At 41.7% G+C, this 23,759-nt stretch overlaps 1 protein-coding gene across 3 annotated transcripts in view; it reads right to left on the minus strand.

Annotated features, from left to right (window-relative positions):
• Nucleotides 1-568: 568 nt before the first annotated feature.
• Nucleotides 569-23,759, minus strand: part of LOC129323758 (ras guanine nucleotide exchange factor F-like) — a 29,307-nt gene continuing 6,116 nt past the window's right edge. Inside the window, exons 2-8 of one of the 3 annotated variants that reach the window (XM_054970427.1) lie at nt 14,457-14,679; nt 10,591-10,666; nt 8,631-8,709; nt 4,944-4,990; nt 3,965-4,085; nt 3,614-3,800; nt 569-2,684 (exon numbers count right to left, since the gene is read on the minus strand). In XM_054970427.1, the coding sequence (XP_054826402.1) occupies nt 1,988-2,684; nt 3,614-3,800; nt 3,965-4,085; nt 4,944-4,990; nt 8,631-8,709; nt 10,591-10,605 (1,146 nt within the window). In that variant the 5' untranslated portion in view covers nt 10,606-10,666; nt 14,457-14,679 and the 3' untranslated portion in view covers nt 569-1,987. Of the gene's footprint in view, nt 2,685-3,613; nt 3,801-3,964; nt 4,086-4,943; nt 4,991-8,630; nt 8,710-8,805; nt 8,865-10,590; nt 10,671-14,456; nt 14,680-23,759 lie in introns of those variants that run through there. The other 2 variants (XM_054970425.1, XM_054970426.1) reach the window with 2 other exon arrangements.

Raw genomic sequence — 23,759 nt, forward strand, 5'->3', positions numbered from 1 at the left:
TTTTTCCTGCTGGAAGAACTGTTGGTGTGTTCTCATCATCTTCTGCTGACAAGGTGCGTGAATGCTTTTAAGTAGCAATTGTGGTGCTTATGAGTTATATTGAGGCACAACAACAGTGGGCTAGGTTAATAGATGACAGTTTTTATGACAGAGTCTCTCCTTAACACTTCTGTTTATAGTTTATGTCTAAAGTGGAACAAGACAACTTACAGTACAGTCCTAAGGAGAGTTACTCCAATCTAAGCTCATTGAGAAGCCCATTGGGCTTAGACTAGAGTAACTCTCCTTAGGATTGCAGTGTTAGAGTACTAGAATGAAGGTTTAATTTTTTACCAAAACCCAGCTGTTTAGAATTTTTTCCCATCTCAATAAGTTTGACCCTGTGTTAATCTGAGATGGTGCTGCGCAAGTAATAAAGGAGATGCACAGATTCTCAGGAGTGCTCTACACAGTTCATTTAAAATCCATTTCATGTGGCAACTTATGCCCTATAGGAAAGTTGAACTGGCAAATAATAGATGTATTTTTCTCCTTACTCCAATAAAGGCTGTACTTGTTTAGATTTAAATCATCAAACCAAGCATTTATTTTTTTATGAAAAGAAACAACACATTTTAACCATCTTTAATGAATTAACATTTTAAAGGCTGTAAGGTCTAAATACATAAAAACCAATTACAAAAATATAAATGCTACACAAAATATTGATAATTCCCATATGAGGTTTTTATTTGTGAACCAGAGTGGACATTGAGAAGAACATCATGACAGGCTTCTCTCATCCCTCGGCACATTACTTTGCTAAGTGGCATTGATCAGGAAAAGGTAACTTCAAAGGACTATATTCCACCTCTGACTGGAGAATAAAATATTTCACTCACAGCCCTACAAAGTCAGTGGAGGTTGTGGCTTCATTTAACTGTAGACCCATGAGATCAGCAAAGGCAGTCCTCACTGACCTACCATTTTGTGACTTGACTAATTGTGAATCCAAATACCAGAGTCCTGCGCTCACATTGGATTAACCTAGAAATTGGTATTCAACATAGATTATGATGCCTTCAGAACATTTGAATGTCATTATTTTAATTTATTTTAAAATGGCATTCTTCTGCTTCACATCCACAGTTCTCACTTGGAGTATGGGTTCTGCTCAGGGACTCTCTTTTGGCTTCCCCGAAAGCCAGTTTGGTGTAGTGGTTAAGAGTGGCAGGACTCTAATCTGGAGAATCGGCTGGGTGACCTTGGGTCAGTCACAGCTTCTCGGAGTTCTTTCAGCCCCACCCACCTCACAGGGTGATTGTCATGAGAATAATAACCACACAATTTGTAAGCCACTCTGAGTGGTGTTACTATTATTATTCCTAATCCTGACTCTTAGCTTGATGGGCTAGGCCAGTATAGCATCAGACACAAATGGTTGCTGTTCATAGTGTGAGGCCCTTCTGCAGTCCCCACCACACAAACTGTCCCTACAGCTGTAAGGTAAAATGTATAAGCTTGCATTATAGGTTGTATTAATGGCAAGGGCTGGGTATATTGCACAGTTATGTCTTTTTTTTAAAATCAGGCATACCTGCTGCTACATAGGAATAATATTGCCATTCCTTACAGGGTTGTTGTAAGGATTCTCAGATAACATTTGTGAAGCACTATATATGTTAAGTATAGAAATTAGGTCTGCATCAACAACCTGCACACAAAAAAATGTGTTCAGTCCGCAAGATAGTTCAGTTGGGTGTGTGTGTGTGTGTGTGTGTGCAAACAATGCTGCTTATGCAAAGACTCTAGGAAAGCACCTTCAAGCAGTCATTTCCAGGTATTTTGTTTAAATGGAGAGAAACACTTCGGCAGCTTGTGAAGATGATCATTCTCTCAGATGGCCATTTTGCTCTTGTAATAAGTGACTCAACAGTATGAATGATTGTCTCCTGGACTTAATTTTCAATAAGTCTAGGCACAGTTCTCTCCTTGATGTCTGCGCCATTTAAATTCTGTCCAGCTCCATTTGCCAAAATGAGATTGCAGATGAACTAGAAAAAGGTTTGCCACCAATGACAAACAGCACAGCAGAGAGCCCACCGATATCCACAGAGTCAGGGTTCAGACAGCTGAAGCCTGTCTCTTTCTCTGCAAGGTCAAGGGAGGCAAGATCCTGTTGTTCCCTGGAAAGACTGAGGTATGGGATTTGCTCTTTCTTGGATAACAAGCCTGCTGGCTCGTTTGAACTCAGTTCTGCATTGGAAGTGGTTTGGGATGAACAGAGTCCTGGCTTTGTTGGAAGTTGGTGAAACGTTCTCATTTCTATTTCATTACCATCATCGTTGCTGAATGCCTGGTAGGTAGGCTCTGTCTGAAAGTACTCACAGAAACAGGAGTGTTGCTTCGAGATGGCTAGTATCTTTGAACAACGTTTTTCCTTCTGATGCAAACAATAGCTGAGTGATATACATGAAGAATCAGCCCTCTCCTGGAAACCATACCCAAGTCCTAGGAGGCAATGATAAGCTTTGGACGAAGGATTTGGATCTGTTGGGCTAGCTAGTTTTTTCCACATCTCAGACGGAAAGTGATATTTCCACAGTGTGCCATTTGGTTTAGTATTAGAAATTCCACCTCCAAAGACTAGCATGGAGTCTTGAAAGATTAAAGCAGAGTGTCCCACCACTTTGGGAGGCCCCTGGCTAAAACACAAAGACAATACACAGTAATAAGCACAAGGACAATAATATTCCTGTAGATACAATGGAAAGGAATTTTTAAATGCACGTTTCAATCTTCAGCCGTTCCCATGCGCTGTTAAAAAGACGGCCCACTCGCTGAACTCTGGCGTTTTTTTTTCACTCCATACATCTCCGATTTCAAAGTGGAAGCAGGCAGTTTGGCTTTCATTTTTTCAGCATCATTTAGCCAGCACAGGAAAGTGTGGGAGATTCCATTCTCAGAAAAGATGACAAAGAAACGGAAGCCAAACTGCCTGCTTCCACTTTAGAATCGGAGATGTATGGAGGGTAAAAAAAATCAGAATTCAGTGAGTGGGCCATCTCTTTAACAGTGTGTGGAAACAACCTTCTTCTAAGAGAAATTTGTACTATTTGAAAGGTATGGTTGCACCACTCAAGACAACCTTGTATCAATTTCAAGTAAAAACAAGACCTATGACCAAAGACCAATATGCTCTCCAGGACTTTTCTGGCTCCTGTTTTCTAGCCCACTCCAATACCTCGAGAAGTTGCTCTGGACCTTCAAGAATCCCTTTGGAGATGGGATTCAACTTGGTCCAGGAGGATGTAACTAGGAAAAAATCTCCCACATTCTCCTCCAATGCCCCCCCCATCCCAGCACACTCACGCGCAAGGTTCTTTAGATCCTGGCTAATTTTAACTACAATGGTGTGATGGTGTACTAGTAGTATAGCTGTCACAGATTAGAATGGAACTTGACCTGCCTTTCAAATAGAGCAGAACCGAGCTACACCAGATGTAAACATCTTGCTTATTTTCTTCTGTAAAGAGTATTACTATTTTTCTTAACAGGCAGGAAAGAGATTCCCCTCTCTCAAACCTCACTAGTAACCAGGGCTGCAGGTGAATTTCTCAACTTAAATATTTACCTCCTCCTGATGCTAGACCAGTCGGTAGTTATGAAATCCCACTTCCAGAAGTCTTTTTGCTCACTAAGTCCCATCAGCCCGCCAAACATGTACATTCCATTGCCATAAACCACAGCTGCGTGACCATGCCGCGGGCCTGGACTGCCACCATCCAGAGTAGCTGGTACAGGGAGCCATTGTTCTGTATCTGAAGGCAAAGGATTACTGCTGTTAGCTTCAGTTTAACTTAGTACCCATCTTGGAGCTGAGGACAGCTGTGAGACTGCATTCATTCTAGGTTTTTCCAAGAGTTCCATATACAGTCGCCACAAATCATTCTGCTCCCATGCCTACACAGAAACTTTAACTTACCAAAACAAAAAGTCCAGAATTCTTGGGAAACACCTTTAATGTCAATGTATCCACCATACATGTACATGCTGCCCCTGTAGACAACTGCACTATGGCCCTTGCGGTTAGTAGGAGTGGTTCCCTGGAAAGATGATAAAAGTGTGACAACCTTTTAACAGTTGTTTCCCTTACATGTAAAAATTAAGCAATCACATTTGTCTTATCAGACAGCAGCATTCCTTCATTAACATCATCAATGAAGTTCTGTCAGTAATATCACTTGAAGGTGTGAGGAATAGGAGTTTAGAATGTGACTTTTCAGCTGGATAGCAAAAGCACTGCTATCTTGTCTTTCACTGCATTGTGGAATAGTATATATGAAACCACATACTATCTCACCATTTCTGCCCAGGAAGACAAAAATTTATTACAAAACTACTACTACTTTTTTAAGTAGAGCGCTGGAGTACTAAGTAAAATATGAATTAGCACAAAAAACAAAATGACAGTTACCACATGGGTGGAAGCTCTTACATAACTGGTATGAAGCAACACTCTTCAAACAGCATAGCTTCAGGATTATCAAACTGCTTATCCCTTTCAAAAAGTGGTACAAACTTGCACAATGTTTACAATGCTATGTCTTTTAAATAATTTAAAAGCAGTTTGAAAAGTTGAAATGTAGAAGCAGAATCTCTGGTGCAGCCCAGTAGGAGGGAAGGTGACTGGAAATCCAGTTTGCCTTTCTCTTATGAACCAGCTTTTCCGACTCCATAGAGTGCTTTGAATAGTACACCAGCTTTTCTTATTTGAAGGGTGAGTAATGAAAGGTTCTCCAATAGAGCCACCATGCAGCATCATACCATTTATTTCACTGCCACCTGTCTCTAGCCAAGCCCAGACTGGAACTGTTTTCAGAACATATTCCAAAGCAAGCTGTTTAATCAACAAAGCAACATGTTTCATATATGATTCATACATTTGTTTTCCAAAACCTTACCTCACCCTCTACTGCTGAGAGCTGGCGCTGAAGCCACTTGGCTGAATCTGCAGAAATACAATTTTAATGAAGAGTCTATTACACTACCAAGCACTAGGGGGTGATGCTGCTCTAGTTGCAATGTAATGCAAGGTCCTGGCCATCCTGAAGGACAAGGAAATTGCTTGAATTGCTTAATTCTTCCATTCAGCAGCAACTAAGGAAAAATTGTGTGCCATAAATGAAGCTCAGAAGCGTTTCTCAACCCATTCATTTCCAAATGAGGGCCCAAAGCTCAGTAGCCCAGCATATGCTTTGTATGTATAAAGGCTAGGATTGCCAGGTCTTGGTAGAGAAATTCCTGGAGATTTGGAGGGGGGGTGGAGCCTGGAGAGGGTGGGGTTTGGGGAGGGGCCTCAGTGGGGTATAATGCTATAGAGTGCATCCTCCAAAGCAGACATTTTATCCAGTGGAACTGATATCTGTCACTTGGAGATCAGTTGTAATTCTGGGAGATTTCCAGCCACCACCTGGAGGCTGGCAACCCTAATAAAGGCTCAGCTTCCATTTTAAGCATTCATACTTAACAGGATCTCAGGTAGACAGGCTAGGAAAGGCCTGAGGAACTGCCTGAGTAGAAAATATAAAGCTGATTCATACAGTGAATAAATACAATAGACTCCCCCGCTCCCAATTTCTATGTGGGCTATTTGCCCCAGGTTCGATGCTGATGAGACAGACTTTTTCTCTGCTTGCCCATGCACCTCCCAAGGTTTCCCCAGATTTTCACCGATCTTTCCCCAAACCATTGCTGAGAAGTTTTAGAAAGATCACACAGCAAGGCCTAGATAGCTGCCATGTGGGTGAGAAAGTTCAGATTTTCTTAGTCCTACTAACATGACAGACGTTTCCTCTTCCTGCCAGCAGAGGACTTTTTTGATTTTTTTTTAAATCATCAATTTCATATAACACTTTTTTTTAAAGCAAGACTCTCATCCCTTTCATTGTGGAAAGGCATATCTACACAAAAAAGAGGCTACTTACTTTTTAAAAAAACTAAAGCTGGAAATTCAGAGCACCCAATAAACATATAACAATATTCAATTGCTGATTAAAAACAAACAAAAAAAAAGCCCTGGTGGCATGGGGAAGTAGATGGCTGCTATCAGGGAAGGGGGAGTATAGGGAAACCTGCCATGGGGAAGGATGTTTATGCTTATATTTCTTAACTGCCTTGATTGTTCTTGTTCTTGGTAGTTTGTTGTAACCTGCCCTGAGCCTGCTTGCGGGGAGGGCAGTCTATAAATCAAATAAATGAAATGAATGAATGAAGTTCCACTGCCACTATGGTATATCAGTAGCTACAGCAGGGAAACTACACGAGATGTTGACTGAATTGTAGGAAGGTAACTGAATGGAAATTGTGTGTCCCCTGTGAATATTCTCTAGGTTATTTTTGGGCCTTGATTTCTCATGCTTAAAGAGCTTTCAGATTAAACAGTGGATGTTCCACTAAACTATACAATCTGTGTTTTCCAGCAGCCATCAGGAGCCACAACTTTCAAATCCTTCAAGAACAGTCCAGCTACCAAGTGTCAGTGGAAATAACCCCTACAGTTAGTGCCACTCTGGGAAACTTATCAGTAGATACAAAGGTGCTTTTTGTTCTATAGGTATGTTGATCTAGAATGCTGAAACATCGCAGTTCAAGCAGGCTGACTTGCTGGAGTTCACCAGACTGGAAATGTGATGCCATAATAACAAAAGAGAAGTATCTCCTCTCTCTGCTTAGCCCAAACACTGCCTTTCCTCCTCAAGGATAGAAACTTTTTCCAGTGCTCCTTTATTAGATGTTTTAAGTTGCATTCCAAATTCTGTCCTGAAATTAAAGTACAAGGTTTGTGGGACAAAATTAATCCTTATGACACAATTACAAGAACAAAACAAGTTAGGTAAGGAATGATATTCACCACTGATATTTCCGCTTCCCAAATATTTAGACACAATCATTCTCACGCAAATACCATGTGTAAACCTCATCTGTTTCAGTTTTTTTCTCCCATAACACCTAAAGAAACTAGGTCTGATGAAATGGGGGGTATTTTTTAAAATAATTTTATATGAGAGAAATAAGATATAAGAAAAAACAGCATAGTAGTGTCCGACTAGCTCTGGGGGAGACAGGTTCAAATCCTCACTCTGTCTTGGAAGCTTGCTGGGTGAGCTTGAGCCAGCCACTCAACCTAATCTACCTCGCAGCATTGTGAGGATTATGATGCAAGCAGCTTTGGCTCCCCATGGGTGTGTGTGTGTGTGTGATAAATATCTATATAAACAAACAGGAAGGACAGTATCTTGCCAACAATTAAATTTGTTAATTCAGCCTATATTTCTGATAAAAAGTCATTTATAACAGATGCTAGCATCTTTAAGCTGCTATGAACAGGAAAGGAAAATAGACAATCTAATGTTAAAACTGTCAATACTTTTATCTGTTTTGGCAGCACTTAAATGCATGTATAAGTTAGATATGATTAGGCCTAAAGTTTCCAACTCATGGAGAAAAAATGTTCTGCCCCTTTAATAGAGGCTTAATGTTATTTGATGTCATTTGCCAAGTGATCTTATTTATCTCCATGTCATCACTTGTCCATTTCTATGCATTAAGACTCTTATTAAAGGGGCAGGCCATTTTTCACCAGGCCTGTAGGCAACTCTAAGTAAGCCACTCCTACTGACTACATATCATTTTATTATTACGAATGTCCAAAAGCTGCTGATACTCATATACAAGTAGCATATACATATATATAGCATATACAAGACACTCATATACAAGTGCTACTGGACTCTTTTTGATTTTGCTACTACAGACTAACATGGCTAACTCCTCTGGATCATATACAAGTGTTTCTAATCCCAAACACATTTTGTGAATATCCAAAAATTCAGAGATATACCAACCAACATTGAAAGCCACCTGGATATTGTCATATTTAGTATATATCCAAAAACTACAAAGTATGTATCTTCAGACATTCATTAAATTCATCTGAGCTTGTCAACATTCACAGCCTCCAAACTTAGGAGATTGGGTAGTATCCTACCTTAAGCTGGAGAAACTTTATCCACCCTAGGGAGCCTTTCTCCAATTTAAACAGCTCTTCTGTTGGATGATACAGGTCACAGTAACTAAGGCCCGAACTACATGTTACATTTAACACAAGATCAACACAAGGACTTACAGCCATACACCAGCTATGCGTTCCCCATGGGAACTCAATTCTAAGGCTTTGCAGGGGCCCAATTTGGATCAGAACCATGATGCAGGGGGAGAAACAGTTCCAGCTACTTCTAGCACCTTTTCCCATCCCCAAAGGGCCCTGTGGGGGCACTGTTTGCCAGATTGGGGGTGAATGTATAATGAATGCTTGTATGTGCAACCCTGCCTCCCAGCCATTTTAGACTGGAAGCAACAGCATGGAGGAAGGTTGGAACCCCTCCTCCCCCTACACCATGGCACCCATCTGAAGCAGGCTCCTGCAGCACTTCAGAATTGAGTTCCCATGGGTAACTCAGCTGGAGTCCTGCTTCCAGTCCTTGTTGGGGTCATGTGTTAAATGTAACATATATTGGGCCTTAGATATGCCTCTGCTGATTTGTTTATCATGATAGCCCCTTAGAGATGCTACTTATCTTGAGCCATACCAGTGTCATATAACCAGAAAGGATTCTTCTTCTGAGTGAAAGCAGAATCTACCATGCCTCCAAATATGTAGAGGATACCCTGTAAATAAAACAATGATTTTCCTGTCAACCATACTTAAATTTACCAAAGTATAATGCAAAACAATACATCTGAGTTGCATACAAAATCCCATACCGTGAGCTGCAGCACAGCAACAGACAGTGTGTTCAAACCCATAAGCCTATATGCATAGAAGGCAGTCAAGCTCAGCCACCTCAGCATCAGAATTCACGAGCTGCATGAAATAGTCACTTATGCTTAGTATGAGAGTACAGCTGGCTATGCTCCCCACCTCAAAAGTCAAGCCAAACAAGGCTCCATACAGGCCTGCAATGAGCCCTCAAACGTAAATCTTGTATGGGCAAGAGACAAAAAAATGGATGTGATAACATCACTTAAATAGCTTTTCAAAATTTAGAGTCCAGTAGCACCTTTTGGTGGTCTCTACCAACAAAATTTTCCAGCATATATGCTAGTGGACTTGAATTTTGCTCTGCTATTACTGACTAACACTGCTACCCACCTGAAACTATCTTGATCAGCTTTTGTGACAGAGAATGAAAAGGTTGCTAATTCAAATCTATATATTTACTAATACAAATTCCTTTCAGATAGAACAATGCTGGTTAACAACACATTTAGCAGCAAAGAGTTAAGGAACTCTCATGTCTTCAACTTAACATACTATTGCACATACAGTTGCACAAGAAGTTTCAAGATGCATCTTTTAAATTTGTGCAAGTTCTTTATTAGGTAGTTGGAACATATTTAAATGTTGTAAACCCCACACAGAGGCTGATGGAATGTAGCATAGGTAACACTATCATACACAAGCCTAAAATGGGCAGAAGCCACAACAAATCTTATTGTGCAAGCATGAAAGTCACTGCATATGCTAGACCTGAAACATGAGATAAGAGGCATAGGATCTAATGTATTTGCCTGTCAGGTAGTGCACCACCACTTTCAGCAGCTTCCTTACGTGACTTACAGTTTTAAATCAGCCCTGAGAAGTCAAAGATGCAATAGTCTTTCTAGAAAAAACAGCCTTCAAAATGGTAAGGGCTGTTTCTAGTCCCCTGCAACAAAAGTAGGTAGCTCTTGTGGCTAAGAGACAGAGCAGTATGCAAACAAATAACATCAGATATCTTGCTTGTCACTCCTCAGGAATGAATGTGGCTGGGGTGGGGGGAGCAGATAAGAGTTTAAAACTAACCATGTTATCCACTCACAAATTAGGAAAATCCATACAGACTCTGTAAATATATTGTGCCCTACTGAGCAATCCTGTATTTAAACCCAGCCTTACACTTGTATTGCAGCTTGTTCAAAGAAAGAGGTGCTAATTAACAAAGTTACAGTTTTTGGAATATAGAGACCCAAATGTTACATTATTGGAAGGTCTTGAAGAGGTTTCCAGGGTGAAGCAGTGATGTAGTCTGTAGTATAGCAGTCATTTGTGCTTATTGGCTATCCTTTAATACAAAAAAGCTCTTGAGGTACTAGGTACATTTTTGGAATTTCACATAGTAGTTCTTTTAACAGTCCTAGTCTCCCTTTCCTGTTCAGAACACAGGTGACCCCCACCCCGAATGAGGCAACACACTGAAGAAAAATCACACCTAGGTTCACAGAGCATGCTGGACAAGCCAGGGTTTACTGCAGAGCATACCCTGGATGGGAAGCCAAGCCTGGATGCTATTGTTCTTCTGAAATAAGTGTATTTGTAAACAGTTTGTTGCATTTGCTATTGGGAAAGAGTGAGAATAAAGATTCCCATCCTTAAATAGAAGGCTTTTTTACCACAGATTGCCAGTAAACTTTTTGCTGCAGCAAGCCACAGACCATACGGAGAAAGGTCACTATAACAAAGAAAAACAACTCACATTATACTACAGGGCTGCATTAATTCAAACTTGCCTGATACTCCACCATTGTATGTTCTTCCAGTTCTTCCGGGCCATCTTCAGAACTGTCCAGCCTTTCCCATTTCTCACTGCCTAGAAAAATGTTTTCATTAATGGTTAGGATAAGAAATAGAGCCTCCTCTGCCTACCTTCTAACATATAACACCAACACAATTCTACTATACTAATTTCCAGGAGCAGCCTATAAAAATGAAGCACAGAAGTTTAGATACATTGGATTGGATTCAATCTAAGATTTATGTGCATGGAAGCATGAATCACCCTCTCCCCATTCCTGCTACAGCCTGAAAGGCCCCCCAAATTCTGCTTCTTGAATCCTTCAACATCAGCATGAGGGGGGAACTGGATAGCTGCCACAGGAGAGGGGAAATCAGCAAAAAACCCCTTCCACGTTGAGTGTGTGGATATTTTCAGTGGGATCCAACCCACTGTAATTCTCTGAAGCAGACACTGTTAGGTGCCTTGCATTACAAAGGAACCAAGAACAATGTTTATTATGAGACAAATAGAGCCTCTCAATCTTTTCTCCAGTTTCTGCTCATGGATGAAACAAAACACTCCAGAAATTATAAGTGGAACTATGGAGCAGCCACCAAAAACAATAGCTCTGCATCAAGTTCCAACCCAGCTCTCAAGAGTACACAGTTCAACTTACCTTATGTGCTTAATACTAAGTGTCTCTCTGCTTCTTCAGCGGTGACCAACGATGCACAGAAGAGACACACACTGAATCAAACTCAACATCAAACTACCATTTTTGGTGGAAGTGAGCATCTTTATTCTGTAGACAAATACTCTACAGTGCCTTAATGTAGTCATGCATTAATACACACATATTACATGTATAGTCATGTATTCTTTAATATCTGTTATGGCCAACTGAAACTTCCAAATTGGCACAAACACATTTAGATAATCCCAGTATTCTGCCAGTATCTGAAATGACAGAAACTTTAAAGAACAAGAAGAGTCTTGCTGGATCTTACTAAGGATACTTCTAGTCCAGCATTCTTTTCTAGTGACCAACTAGTCAATATTTTTTTTAAAAATTATGTCTTTGTGCCACACAGGAACCATTCAAGGCAGCTTTAAATATTTTTCTAAAATCAAATATGCAGCAATATAAAGTATCAAAATCAAAGCTAATAAGGACTACAGTACTAGGAAAAACAGAGCCCTCCCACAAAATAAGAATCAAAAGCTAAGATAAAAAAAAAATTCACCTGGCTCCTAAAGATGAGAAAGATGGTGCCAAGTGGACATCTGCCTAATTGGGTATCTGTGGAAGGGCCTTCAATAACATTCTCAGCTAAAGGGAAAGCTCATATGGGAGTAGTCCTCTGAGAAGCATTCTGAGTTTTATCCATGATAGCTCCAAAGACCAGTTGGGCATAAAGGCTCTGTTAAATTTGTTTGTGCAATTAATTCACTTCAGATTGTCAGGTCTGCATGCTCCCTCCTTGTAAGCACAACCACAATTCAAGATTTCCAGGCTGAGGAAACTCCAACGTATTTTAAAACTGTATTCTGCTCCCCCCTCAACAAACTGGGGTCTATGGTTGTTGTGGGTTTTCCGGGCTGTATTGCCGTGGTCTTGGCATTGTAGTTCCTGACGTTTCGCCAGCAGCTGTGGCTGGCATCTTCAGAGGTGTAGCACCAAAAGACAGAGACCTCTCAGTGTCACAGTGTGGAAAAGATGTTGGCAGGTCATTTATATCTACTCAGGAGGGGTGGGGTTGAGCTGAGTCATCCTGTAAGAGTTTCCCAGGGTGTGGAATGCTAATGGCGGGAGGCTTCACTGTATCCTGAGGAGGTTCTTTTGCATATGGATTGGGGCTTGATGTGCTAATCTTCTCTGCAGGGCTATTGTCGGGTGTAGAGTGTTTTGTTAGCCTGGTGTTTTTCAGAACTGGAAACCATGCTCTGTTCATTCTTAAGGTTTCTTATTTCCTGTTGAAGTTTTGCTTATGCTTGTGAATTTCAATGGCTTCCCTGTGCAGTCTGACAAAGTAGTTGGAAGTGTTGTCCAGTATTTTGGTGTCCTGGAATAAGATACTGTGCCCTGTTTGAGTTAGGCTATGTTCAGCCACTGCTGATTTTTCAGGTTGTCCAAGTCTGCAGTGTCTTTCATGTTCTTTTATTCTTGTCTGGATGCTACGCTTTGTGGTCCCGATGTAAACTTGTCCGCAGCTGCAGGGTATACGGTATACTCCGTATGAAAAAGCATAACCTTCAAGCAGTATTCAGACCCACCCGAAAAATACAACAGATGCTACGATCAGCAAAAGACAGTAGAGACCCCCTCACCTCTGCAGGAGTATACCGTATACCCTGCAGCTGCGGACAAGTTTACATCGGGACCACAAAGCGTAGCATCCAGACAAGAATAAAAGAACATGAAAGACACTGCAGACTTGGACAACCTGAAAAATCAGCAGTGGCTGAACATAGCCTAACGCAAACAGGGCACAGTATCTTATTCCAGGACACCAAAATACTGGACAACACTTCCAACTACTTTGTCAGACTGCACAGGGAAGCCATTGAAATTCACAAGCATAAGCAAAACTTAAACAGGAAAGAAGAAACCTTAAGAATGAACAGAGCATGGTTTCCAGTTCTGAAAAACACCAGGCTAACAAAACACTCTATACTCGACAATAGCCCTGCAGAGAAGATTAGCACATCAAGCACCAACCCATATGAAAAAGAACCTCCTCAGGATACAGTGAAGCCTCCCGCCACTAGCATTCTACACCCTGGGAAACTCTTACAGGATGACTCAGCTCAACCCCCCCCCCCTCCTGAGTAGATACAAATGACCTGCCAACATCTTTTCCACACTGTGACACTGGGAGATCTCTGGCTTTTGGTGCTACACCTCTGAAGATGCCAGCCACAGCTGCTGGCGAAACGTCAGGAACTACAATGCCAAGACCATGGCAATATAGCCCAGAAAACCCACAACAACCATCGTTCTCCGGCCGTGAAAGCCTTCGACAATACAAATTGGGGTCTGTTTCTTTCCTAGTAGCTGGGGTTTTAGATCAAGATTAAACTGTGGTTGGAATCCTAGTCATTTGGAAAGAAACAAACCCCATTTTGTTAAGGAGTTTGAATGTGGATGTCACAACAAACTGGAGCGCTATTAAAGATTCCTTAAACAAAGAAGTCTTCAATTGCAGCTATACGCACAAGGGGAGATGAAAGGCATTGCATAAGCCTGTCATGATTTGCAGCTTGTTCACTATACGCACTGCAGTTTGCTTAAGATGTCTGAATTCAATCATAATTTATAACCATAACCAGTGAGTAAGTGTGTGTGTGTGTGTGTGTGTGTGTGTGTGTGTGTGTGTGTGTGTGTGTGTGAGAGAGAGAGAGAGAGAGAGAGAGAGAGAGAGTGTGTGTGTGTGTGTGTGTGTGTGTGTGTGTGTGTGTGTGTGTGTGTGTGTGTGTGTGTGAGAGAGAGAGAGAGAGAGAGAGAGAGAGAGAGAGACTTAACAACAGTAGACAGGTCATCCTAACATATTATTCTGAAATCATTATAGAAGTCTGGAATCAATTTGTTAAATGGACAATGAAATCATAGAAGTTGGAAAAAAATAGTGATTAGATTATATTCCTCTTGCCTCCATATGATAAATTTTATTATAAAAAGATTATTCCATAAGATTTTCCCCACTATTTTATTGATATTACTTGATTAAACTGAAAAAGCTTTTACAGAGGGAACCAATGCCTGATAGAAATTGCAAGTCACTAGGGTATTACAGAGTAATGGCAACTATCACCAGAAAAAGAACGCTTCTGCAAAATTGGCGTAGTAGAATGGTGAAACAAATTAACAGGCAGACCTACCTATCCTGTACCTCCAGAAGTCACTCAAGGTGGTGGTGTGCCGACCACCATAAACATAAATGAAACCCCTGCAGATGCAGCAGGCATGTTTAAATCGATCACATGGAGAAGCTTTGGTCTGTAGTACCGGCTTCCACAAATACTCTGCTGTTTTTCTTTTCATCCCTGGGTCAGCTGGAAATGGTAGCCATGCCAAGATTTCTCCACACTATCACAGACCAATCTTCAGGAAAAAGCAAGAAAATAGTGATAGCCGATGGAACACCTTTACAATTTAAGAACCTCTCCCCACCCCCTCAAATGACAAAACCCTCACAGGTCCAAATTGGTTAACCATCATTTTTCTTGCTAGAAAAGAGTCTTTTGTTCTTAACATTCAGAAGACTTTTCATTAATTTTATTCAGGCTGGTTTCAAGCTGCTGGTGTTTTACTTGCATTTTAATATAAAGAGGCCTTGTTCTTATGCTCATTATATGTACTGCTACTGCTGGGATTGTTTTATGGTATTTCATGCTGATTTTACTGTATCTCTGCTGCTTCTAGACTGCTTATTAGGAGATTAGTATGGTATCTTACTTTATTACATGTTATTAGGTTGATAATAGTTTTTAACAATCCGGTTGTTATCTAATAACCCCTCTCTACTTCTTTGTTTATTTATTCATTCATTCTGGAGAGTAATTGCTTTTATTTTTTTAAGATAACAATGCACTGTAATGTGTTCTTTTTCCACAACAGGTCAGAAGAAGAAACGGAATAATTGATAGAGAACAAAAAATTAAAAGCCACTAGATCAAGAAGAAAGACTTATTTTACTGATGAAAAGCAACAAATGACCAATGAAGGGAATACTAGGATTAAACATAACAGGAAAAGATCAGGAAATGGGTAAGAGAAATAAAGATGGTTGAAAAGCAGGGTTGCCAGCCTCCAGGTGGTGACTGGAGATTTCCCAGAATTACAACAGATTTCCATGCAATAGAGCTGAGTTCCTCGGCAGAAAATGGCAGCTTTAGTAGATACACTCTATGATGTCATATACCAATTCCACCTTTCCCAGGATCTGCCCCCAAATCTCCAGGAATTTCCCAAGCTGGAGCTGACAACCCAAAGAGGAGGTATCTAAAGAACAGCAAATGGCAGTTATCAGAACAATAAACAGCAAATTTGTGAGGGAGGAGGAAACAGAATGGAAGAACATTAACAGACAACAAAGTCTGAACAGCAACTGAATATGGAGGAGAAAAGATTAATTTATATAACAGAGAACAAAGCAAATCGCTTAGCAGACAATGGGGTAAATGAATATGAGGAGATTTATATCCAAGAACTAAGTAGCCTGAGCCATCAAAAATGGCTGATCCTACTTCTCATATAAAACAGAACTATGACATATCAGAATTAACAATAATACATGCACAAATCATCCTGTAAAACCAGTTTTTGGTATCTGTGGTTATAATGACAAAGCAACAGTCACCAACAATGCTCTAATCACACAAACATTTGGCTCATTTCTAACAATTTCTGACTATCACAGTCACTGGGTTCCTTTTGCACAGTCAGACAGAATGCTTTATTGCTTCAGCACAGCCATAGCAAATAACAAGAAAAATACAATAATATTAGTACTAAATTACTACATCATAGAATTTAAACAAAAGTTAACAAACCTCCATCTAAAACTCTAAATTCATAAAATCCATAGCAGTATATAATATAATAAATCCTACTAATAAAAACTTATTAATAATCCTTTTGCACAACTAGGCTTGGCTATATCGTTGCATGAACTCTGATTAAATCTACAGTCGATATTGGAATTCCAACTTCTGACTAGCAGTCAGGCTTGCCAAGAAGCCTAATGATATATACATTTGGAGAGTACAATACATATTTTCATGTACAGTAGGTGTTGCTCTGATGAGTAAGGGTCATGCGATCCACAGAACTACAAGAGATTAGCAAGAAAACATTTCCGTTTCAGTTTAGTGGATACTTCTGCCATGGAATAAATTGGCGCTCATACAGATATCTATTTTATCACATATTCTACTACATGTTTTACAGTCTATAATAAATGGGTTAGATCCAGCAATCCTTGCCTGCAAGGATCTCATCTTTCCTTCCATCCAAAAGCCATTTCCAACCCTGGAAAAGTTTATTCTTGTGGTCACAGGATTAGTCATAGCCATGTAGGTTGGTGGGGTGCAGTGAGGAGAGGGAAGGAGGCAATAGTACTCTCTTCTTCCCCTTCTGTTGGCACAGCTGTGCTGACGAAAGAAGCAGGAAGAAGGATATTGTCCCTCTCCATGGCAGCCCAGTGACCCACATAGCAATTACTCCTGTAATCCCAGGAATCAACTCCTGGGATTGGAAATGGCTGCTATGGGGAGAGGAAAGTGAGGAAGATCTGTGACTGTCAGCACCTCCCATTAACGGGCTGCTGGACCTAACCTGAGTTGTGGATAAATCTTCCTTGCTATTTGGAAAGATAGCACTTACAACCAAATCATTCCAAAGTGAGATAGAGCTCACTTCAAAGTTGATTGCTTTTAGGCTTCCGAGTAGCCCACCGACTGCTGGCGATCAGCAGGAGGTGGCAACTCCCCTAGCGATTAGCCACCACCACCATCAGGCAACACGAGGAAGCGCACGCTGGGCTCGCTCCCAGCTCAGTGCGATTATGTCACTTCCTGAAGTGACGTCACGCCTGCTGCAGGCAAAAGGTTTTTGTGAGCTAGTGTTTGCATTTCAAAAAAGCTTATGCCAAATCATTATGGTGCCACAGGCCTCTTGTTATTGCAACAAACTAATATGGCAGTTCCTCTGTGTTCTCATAAAAGCAACAGAGTGCAATGCAAACCTCTTCCAACTGTGGTACCCTGGCCTGGTTTGGAAATGCCAGAATGAAGCCTTATATTTGCTTATATCATCAGGAGTCCCCAACATGGCGTATGCGTGGGCACAAGGGGCTTTTGCCTGGCAGGGCTTCTGATTAACCACTGGCGATCTGATGAGCTGTGCAGATTTTTAAGAAGTTCCTTAGACAGCAGCTGCCACTGCAGCACAAAGATTTTCACTGCATGACTGAAACAATATGTTCATTATAAAAGGCTTCCTGTTAAACAGAGCTTCTGCTTGAAATATCATAGTTATTATTAGAATTACATATGACTTCATTTCTTGACATTTTGTGGTTGACTTTTCCTCCTGCAGTAGCCATTTTGTTGGCTCCATCTCCGAAGGCAGCCATTTTGTTGTTACATCCTTCACACCGTGTCAGAATTCCAAAGGTGCCTGGCAGGCTCAAAAAAGTTGGGTATCCCTGGCTTACACCACTGGTTCTCAAATGGCTAGCCATTGTTATCTTAAGTATGTGCTCCTATGTGCTACCTGTGCTTTACATATGATCCTACTGGGTAGTTATATGTTGTCTAAAGTCGGTCCTAGAATTGCTTATGCTCTGTTTCAGCATTTCTTCAACTCTGTATTGAATTCTTGCTAATGCTAGAATTCTTTGTAAACTTGTATTTATTTACCCTATGATATTGTTTATGGAACTGTCCTTGATATTGACTGTACTAATCTCACTGTGTAATCTGCCTTGAGTCTCAGTGAGAAAGGTGGACTATAAATGACATAAATAAATACAGTAAAATAAATACATCAACAATTTTTAGCTTCCTTGGCTAACAATTTTTTTTACAGCAGCATTTTAAAAAGTATGATTTTTACACACCTTCACGACTAAAACACATTAGTCTTTAAGAAGGTGCCACAGCAGTAGTGTTTTATTATAGCAATATCATGATCTATCACTAGAAAACTCCTTCAGAAAGCTACTTCTTCAACCATATTTTCATACAAATACTGTGAGAATAATGACTAGAATGAAGAATCACTTTTTCACTTCATGTTAAACACTACTACTGCTGGGGAGGGGAAGGGAATTTTATCTTATGTACTAATTGCCAAGTGACCCTATTCTGGCAGCAGCTGGGAAAGATGCTGGCTTCCAGATAGCTTTAACACGCTGCCTTCCTCAACCCAGATCATAAAGGAATCCTTACTTACAGTTGGAGCCAGTGAACTACACATGGTTCATTCAGAAGCAAGATACATCTTTATTGGTCCAGATTTGTTGTAGACAAGCGGTAAATTCATTATGACTGTTGCATCCTTGAGGGAAAGGGTCCGAAACAAAGGGGGGGAAGAGGACCATAAAACTTTAACACCTTCACAGGAAGCCTACAATAAACTTCTATATTGGAGGGGGGACTACAATTCCCATGAGTACCAATCGTTAAAGGGACAGCACATAGTTCTGACTACACAGATAAGAGGCTTTCTAAGCTGTGGTTACAGCACACTCCCCGCCTGGGATCCTATGGATTCCACCCCAACATGCAAGCTAGTGGAGTATCCTAACAAGTCTAAGCATATATGTCATGCTACACTATTCTCATAACTAGGCAATAAAGGCTAAATAAAGCATATAAGCAACAAATGGCATGCAAAGCTTGAGCTTCAGTCTTCAAGATCAGTCTTCCGAACAAGCAGGATCACTTCGGTGACTGGTCTGGTGAAAATCTTCGGGCCGTCGTGTCTGGCTACACGAACGTCAATCTTGCGGACCAACCCGTCCGAGCTGGGTAGAACTCGATCTATAAGTCCCATGGGCCACGAGTTCCTAGGAGTGTCCTTGTCTTTCAGGAGGACGACATCACCTTCTCGTAGGTTGGGCTCAGACTTCTCCCACTTGCGTCGGCATTGCAGAGTTGGGAGGTACTCTTGTTTCCATCGCTTCCAAAAGGTGTTAGCGAGGAGTTGAACTTGCCTCCATTGCTGCTTGAACATATCCTTAGAGATGAAGTCTCCCTGAGGTGCAGGCCAGGCGCCTGTCTTCTGTGTCAGTAAGGTGGCTGGTGTTAAGATGGCAGGGTTCTCAGGATCAGACGATACTGGAACTAAAGGTCTGGCATTGATGATAGCAGACACCTCTGCCAGGAGGGTAGCCAAGGTCTCATGAGTGAGAGAAGGTTTTCCCGCTAGCATAGAGTCCAATATTCTGCGCACAATGCCAATCATGCGTTCCCACACTCCTCTCATATGAGAGGCATGGGGAGGGTTGAAGATCCATTTACAATTCTGGGCGCTCAGGTAGCTGCTGAGGGTTGGATCAAGATCTGTGCTTCCATTGATTCCCAGCTCCTTGCAGGCGCCAACGAAGTTTGTGCCACGGTCAGATCTCAGTAGCTTGACAGGTCCCCGTATGGCAAGGAATCTTCTGAGGGCATTTATGAAGCTGGAAGCATCCATGGACTCAATCACTTCGATATGTACCGCTTGGATGCTGAGGCATGTGAATAGCACTGCCCATCTCTTGCTGTTGGCTTGTCCTCCCCTGGTCTTGTGTGTCACTACATTCCAGGGGCCAAATACATCAAGTCCAACATTAGTGAAAGGGGGCTCAGTGCTGAGTCGATCTGGTGGCAGGTCAACCATCTTCTGCTGCTGATGAGGGCCTTTGAGCTTCCGGCACTGTACGCAGGTCTGTAGGACTGCAGCGATGCATCTTTTCACTCCCACAATCCATAGGCCCGCTGCTCTGATGGCTCCTTCTGTGAAGTGACGTCCTTGATGATGAACCCGCTCGTGGTGGTGGCGCACCAAGAGGACAGTCACATGATGTCGAGCTGGAAGGATGATAGGGTTCGCTACTGTTGAGCCTACATCAGCTGCCTTGAGACGCCCTCCTACCCGAAGTAAGCCATCATCATCGAGGTAGGGGTTCAGCTTAAGTTGCAGACTGTTCTTGGGTATAGGCAACCCTTTCTTGGTGTTTTCGAGTTCTTCTACATAGAATTCGTGTTGTACTCTCTGGAAAATCAGGAGCTCTGCCCTGCCTCGTACTTCTGACGAGGTTGGCTCTGTATTCCGGTGGCGAGCAAAGTGGATGAGGCGTGCCATCCCTAGAACAAGTGGCTTCCATTTGGAGTATCGTTCGAATCTCTTTGCTTCTAGATGGCGGTCGGGCTCGATTCCCACTTTCATGCAGGTGACTTGAGGCCGAACTTCGTTGTCCTGGTCTGGGTCTAGGAGCTCGTAGTGTTCCTCCTCGTGCCCTCAAGGATGCAACAGTCATAATGAATTTACTTTGTGAAGGAGCAAGACGAGCCTTTTAATGAATTTACTATTCTGGCAGCAGCTGGGAAAGATGCTGGCTTCCAGATAGCTTTAACGCGCTGCCTTCCTCAACCCAGATCATAAAGGAATCCTTACTTACAGTTGGAGCCAGTGAACTACACATGGTTCATTCAGAAGCAAGGTACATCTTTACTGGTCCAGATTTGTTGTAGACAAGCGGTAAATTCATTATGACTGTTGCATCCTTGAGGGAAAGGGTCCGAAACAAAGGGGGGAAGAGGACCATAAAACTTTAACACCTTCACAGGAAGCCTACAATAAACTTCTATATTGGAGGGGGGACTACAATTCCCATGAGTACCAATCGTTAAAGGGACAGCACATAGTTCTGACTACACAGATACGAGGCTTTCTAAGCTGTGGTTACAGTACAGACCCTGATCTGTAGATATACTTAAATCTAGAGAATGGAGCCATAAACATACAAGACAGATCTTCTTACACACCAGAAAAATCTGAAATCTAAAAAAAAAAATTGAATTAAAAAAAAATGATCAAAGGAGCACCTGTATATTTAAGGAGATGCCCTCAATGCCTGTTGCTAGGCAACCATAACAGCTCAGCAAGTATTCCAGGATTGGTTTCTGTCAGTAAAAGGCAGGGGGAGGGGGCAGAGCCCTTTCCAGGGCTGTTTTGACATTTGAGGGAGGACTTATTGGGGCTAGGTCCCCCATAAACAACCAGGAGGCCTGATATCACATGACATGCATGACTCACCCAGGCCTGGCTGCTTGCTACTGTTTTCAACACCCCCCACAACAAAAGCCAGTGTAGTGAAGAGATTAAAGTGAGTAGGATCTGGGAGACCTAGGTTCAAATCACCACTTTGCTGTGGAAGATCACCAGGAGACTTTGATCCAGTCAACCCAAACTACTTCTCAGAGTTGTTGTGAAGATAATATGGAAGTAAGGAGAATGATGTAAGCTGTTTTTGGTCCCTGTTGTGGAAAAAGGCAGTATATAAATCAAGTAAATTAATAAATACAGATGAAGATGGGGGCATGTAAAAGATAAGTTGTTTAGTGGGTTTAAAGGAGAGAAGGCCATGGGGAAAGATGAATATATGGAGGCTGCCAGGAGGAGGGAAAGAGGAAATAGTGTGGGGAAGGGAAGATAAAAGTGAAGTATCTCACAGAAGTCCTTGTAGGTTCCCCACCATGCAACTGGGCCCGACTCAGCCAGCACCATTGCAACTGGACCATAGGGGAGAGACTGCCTGGGATGGCAGGGATAAAGGTGAAGATGGAGGCAGACAAAGATGGGTGGGAAGGAGATGATAAAGCAGGAAAAGGCAGAGAGGCTATGGGGGCGGGCAGGGCAGGCAAAGAGGACATGGTGGGGAGTGTAAAATGAGATACTCCCCGCAAGTCCTTGTGGGTCCCCCACTTGTAGAGAAATAATTTCTTTCAAAAATGTGCTTAAGGCTTTTAAGGGTGTATGCAAGTCATTTCAATTCTAGAAATGCCATACATGCATGCCCAGCAAATTCAATGACAAGCATATGTTTGGTGTGACTGAGCATACATAGATGGAACAATGCTACAGAAAAGTTCTAATGCTATTGATTCTAAGGGACGCATGGTTTATTATTAGACTTCCCAAGGCTACCAAAATAATTACGTAGGCATATAAGTTTCTCTTTTTCTCTCTGTGTTTGCTTTTAAGTTCGGAACATGTAATTGTCAATAATACAGTACATAAGATGAGGGGAACTAATGCCTAGTTTTATTTTGTATATATAATAGCAGAAGAGTTCAGCAAAAAACAAGTTTCTATAATCACTACATGAACAAAGAAATCTACAGAACATATATGAGATGAGCTAATCCGCATTTAGATTCCCTAATGTGTAGTTAAGGCTTTCAAATGTATTTTTTAAAAAGAGGTTTCTGCAACAAACACTTTTTCTCCAATCAAAACCATTATCAGGTTTCTACTGGGGAAAAAGTTAAATCCTCCTCTCTTACAGGCATCGTCCAATTACCCCGGCTAGTTTTTATGGATAAATTACATTTCTTTTTGTCTATTTTATTTAGAACATTTCTCTACCAGAGTCTTCAGAGTCCTACTCAAGGCAGCTTACAATTTAAAACACAAGCCATTTGACATAAGCAGCATAAAAAAATAATCCATAAAACAGAACAGACTGTTAAAAAGCTAGTAAGATAAAAGCTGTATTTAGCTGGCAGCCTAAAAGAAAGAAAAGTAGGAGCAAGGCAAGCCTCATGGGAGATGATGTTCCAAAGGCAAGGTGCCATCACAGAAAAGACCCTGTCTCTAGTTGCCAGCTGCCTCACCTCTGAAGATGAGGGCACAGAGATCAGGGCTTGAGAGGCAGATCTTATCTGGTGGATTGCATAGTATGGGAGGAGATAGTCCTTCAGGTATCCTGCTCACAAGATGTTTAGGGCCTTAAAGGTAAGAACCAGCACTTTGAACTGTGCCTGGAAACACATGGATAGCCAATACAGATCTTTCGACACAGGGATGATACAATTCTTGTAACCAACCTGTGATAGTGGCCCAGCCAGTGCTTTTTGGACCTACTGAAGTTTCCAAACCATTCTCAAAGGGAGCTCCACATGGAATGCATTACAGTACTCTACTTTGAATGGGATCCGGGCACATATCATTGTGGCCAGGTGACACTTTTTGAGGAACAGCCATAGCTGGCAAACCAGCTGGAGGTGCAAAGTGGTGCTATGTGCCACAAAGAACTGAGCCTCCAACCATAGTCCAGGATCTAGCAGCACCCATAAATTACGAGCCTGCCCTTTCAGGGAAATGTGCCCCCCTCCAGAGCAGACTGGCTCTGCAGTCCCCAAGCATCTTCTTTAATCAACAGCACCTCAGTCTTGTCTGGACTGATTTCAGTGTATTGGCCTTCATACATCTCATTACCTTCTCCAGATGCCTCTTCAGGTCTTCCACAGACCCACCTGGCTTAGCTGTTAAACAGAAACATAGCTGGGTGTCATCTGCATATGGGTGGCACAGGCACCTCATTCCAAAAGCCTGGATGATCTTTCAGGTAATGTGAATTTCAACATAATATGACAGTTGGCCTTAAGAATGGCACAAGACTTATCTTG

This window comes from Eublepharis macularius, chromosome 2, assembly GCF_028583425.1.
Source record: "Eublepharis macularius isolate TG4126 chromosome 2, MPM_Emac_v1.0, whole genome shotgun sequence".
In the NCBI taxonomy this organism is placed as follows: Eukaryota; Metazoa; Chordata; class Lepidosauria; order Squamata; family Eublepharidae; genus Eublepharis; species Eublepharis macularius.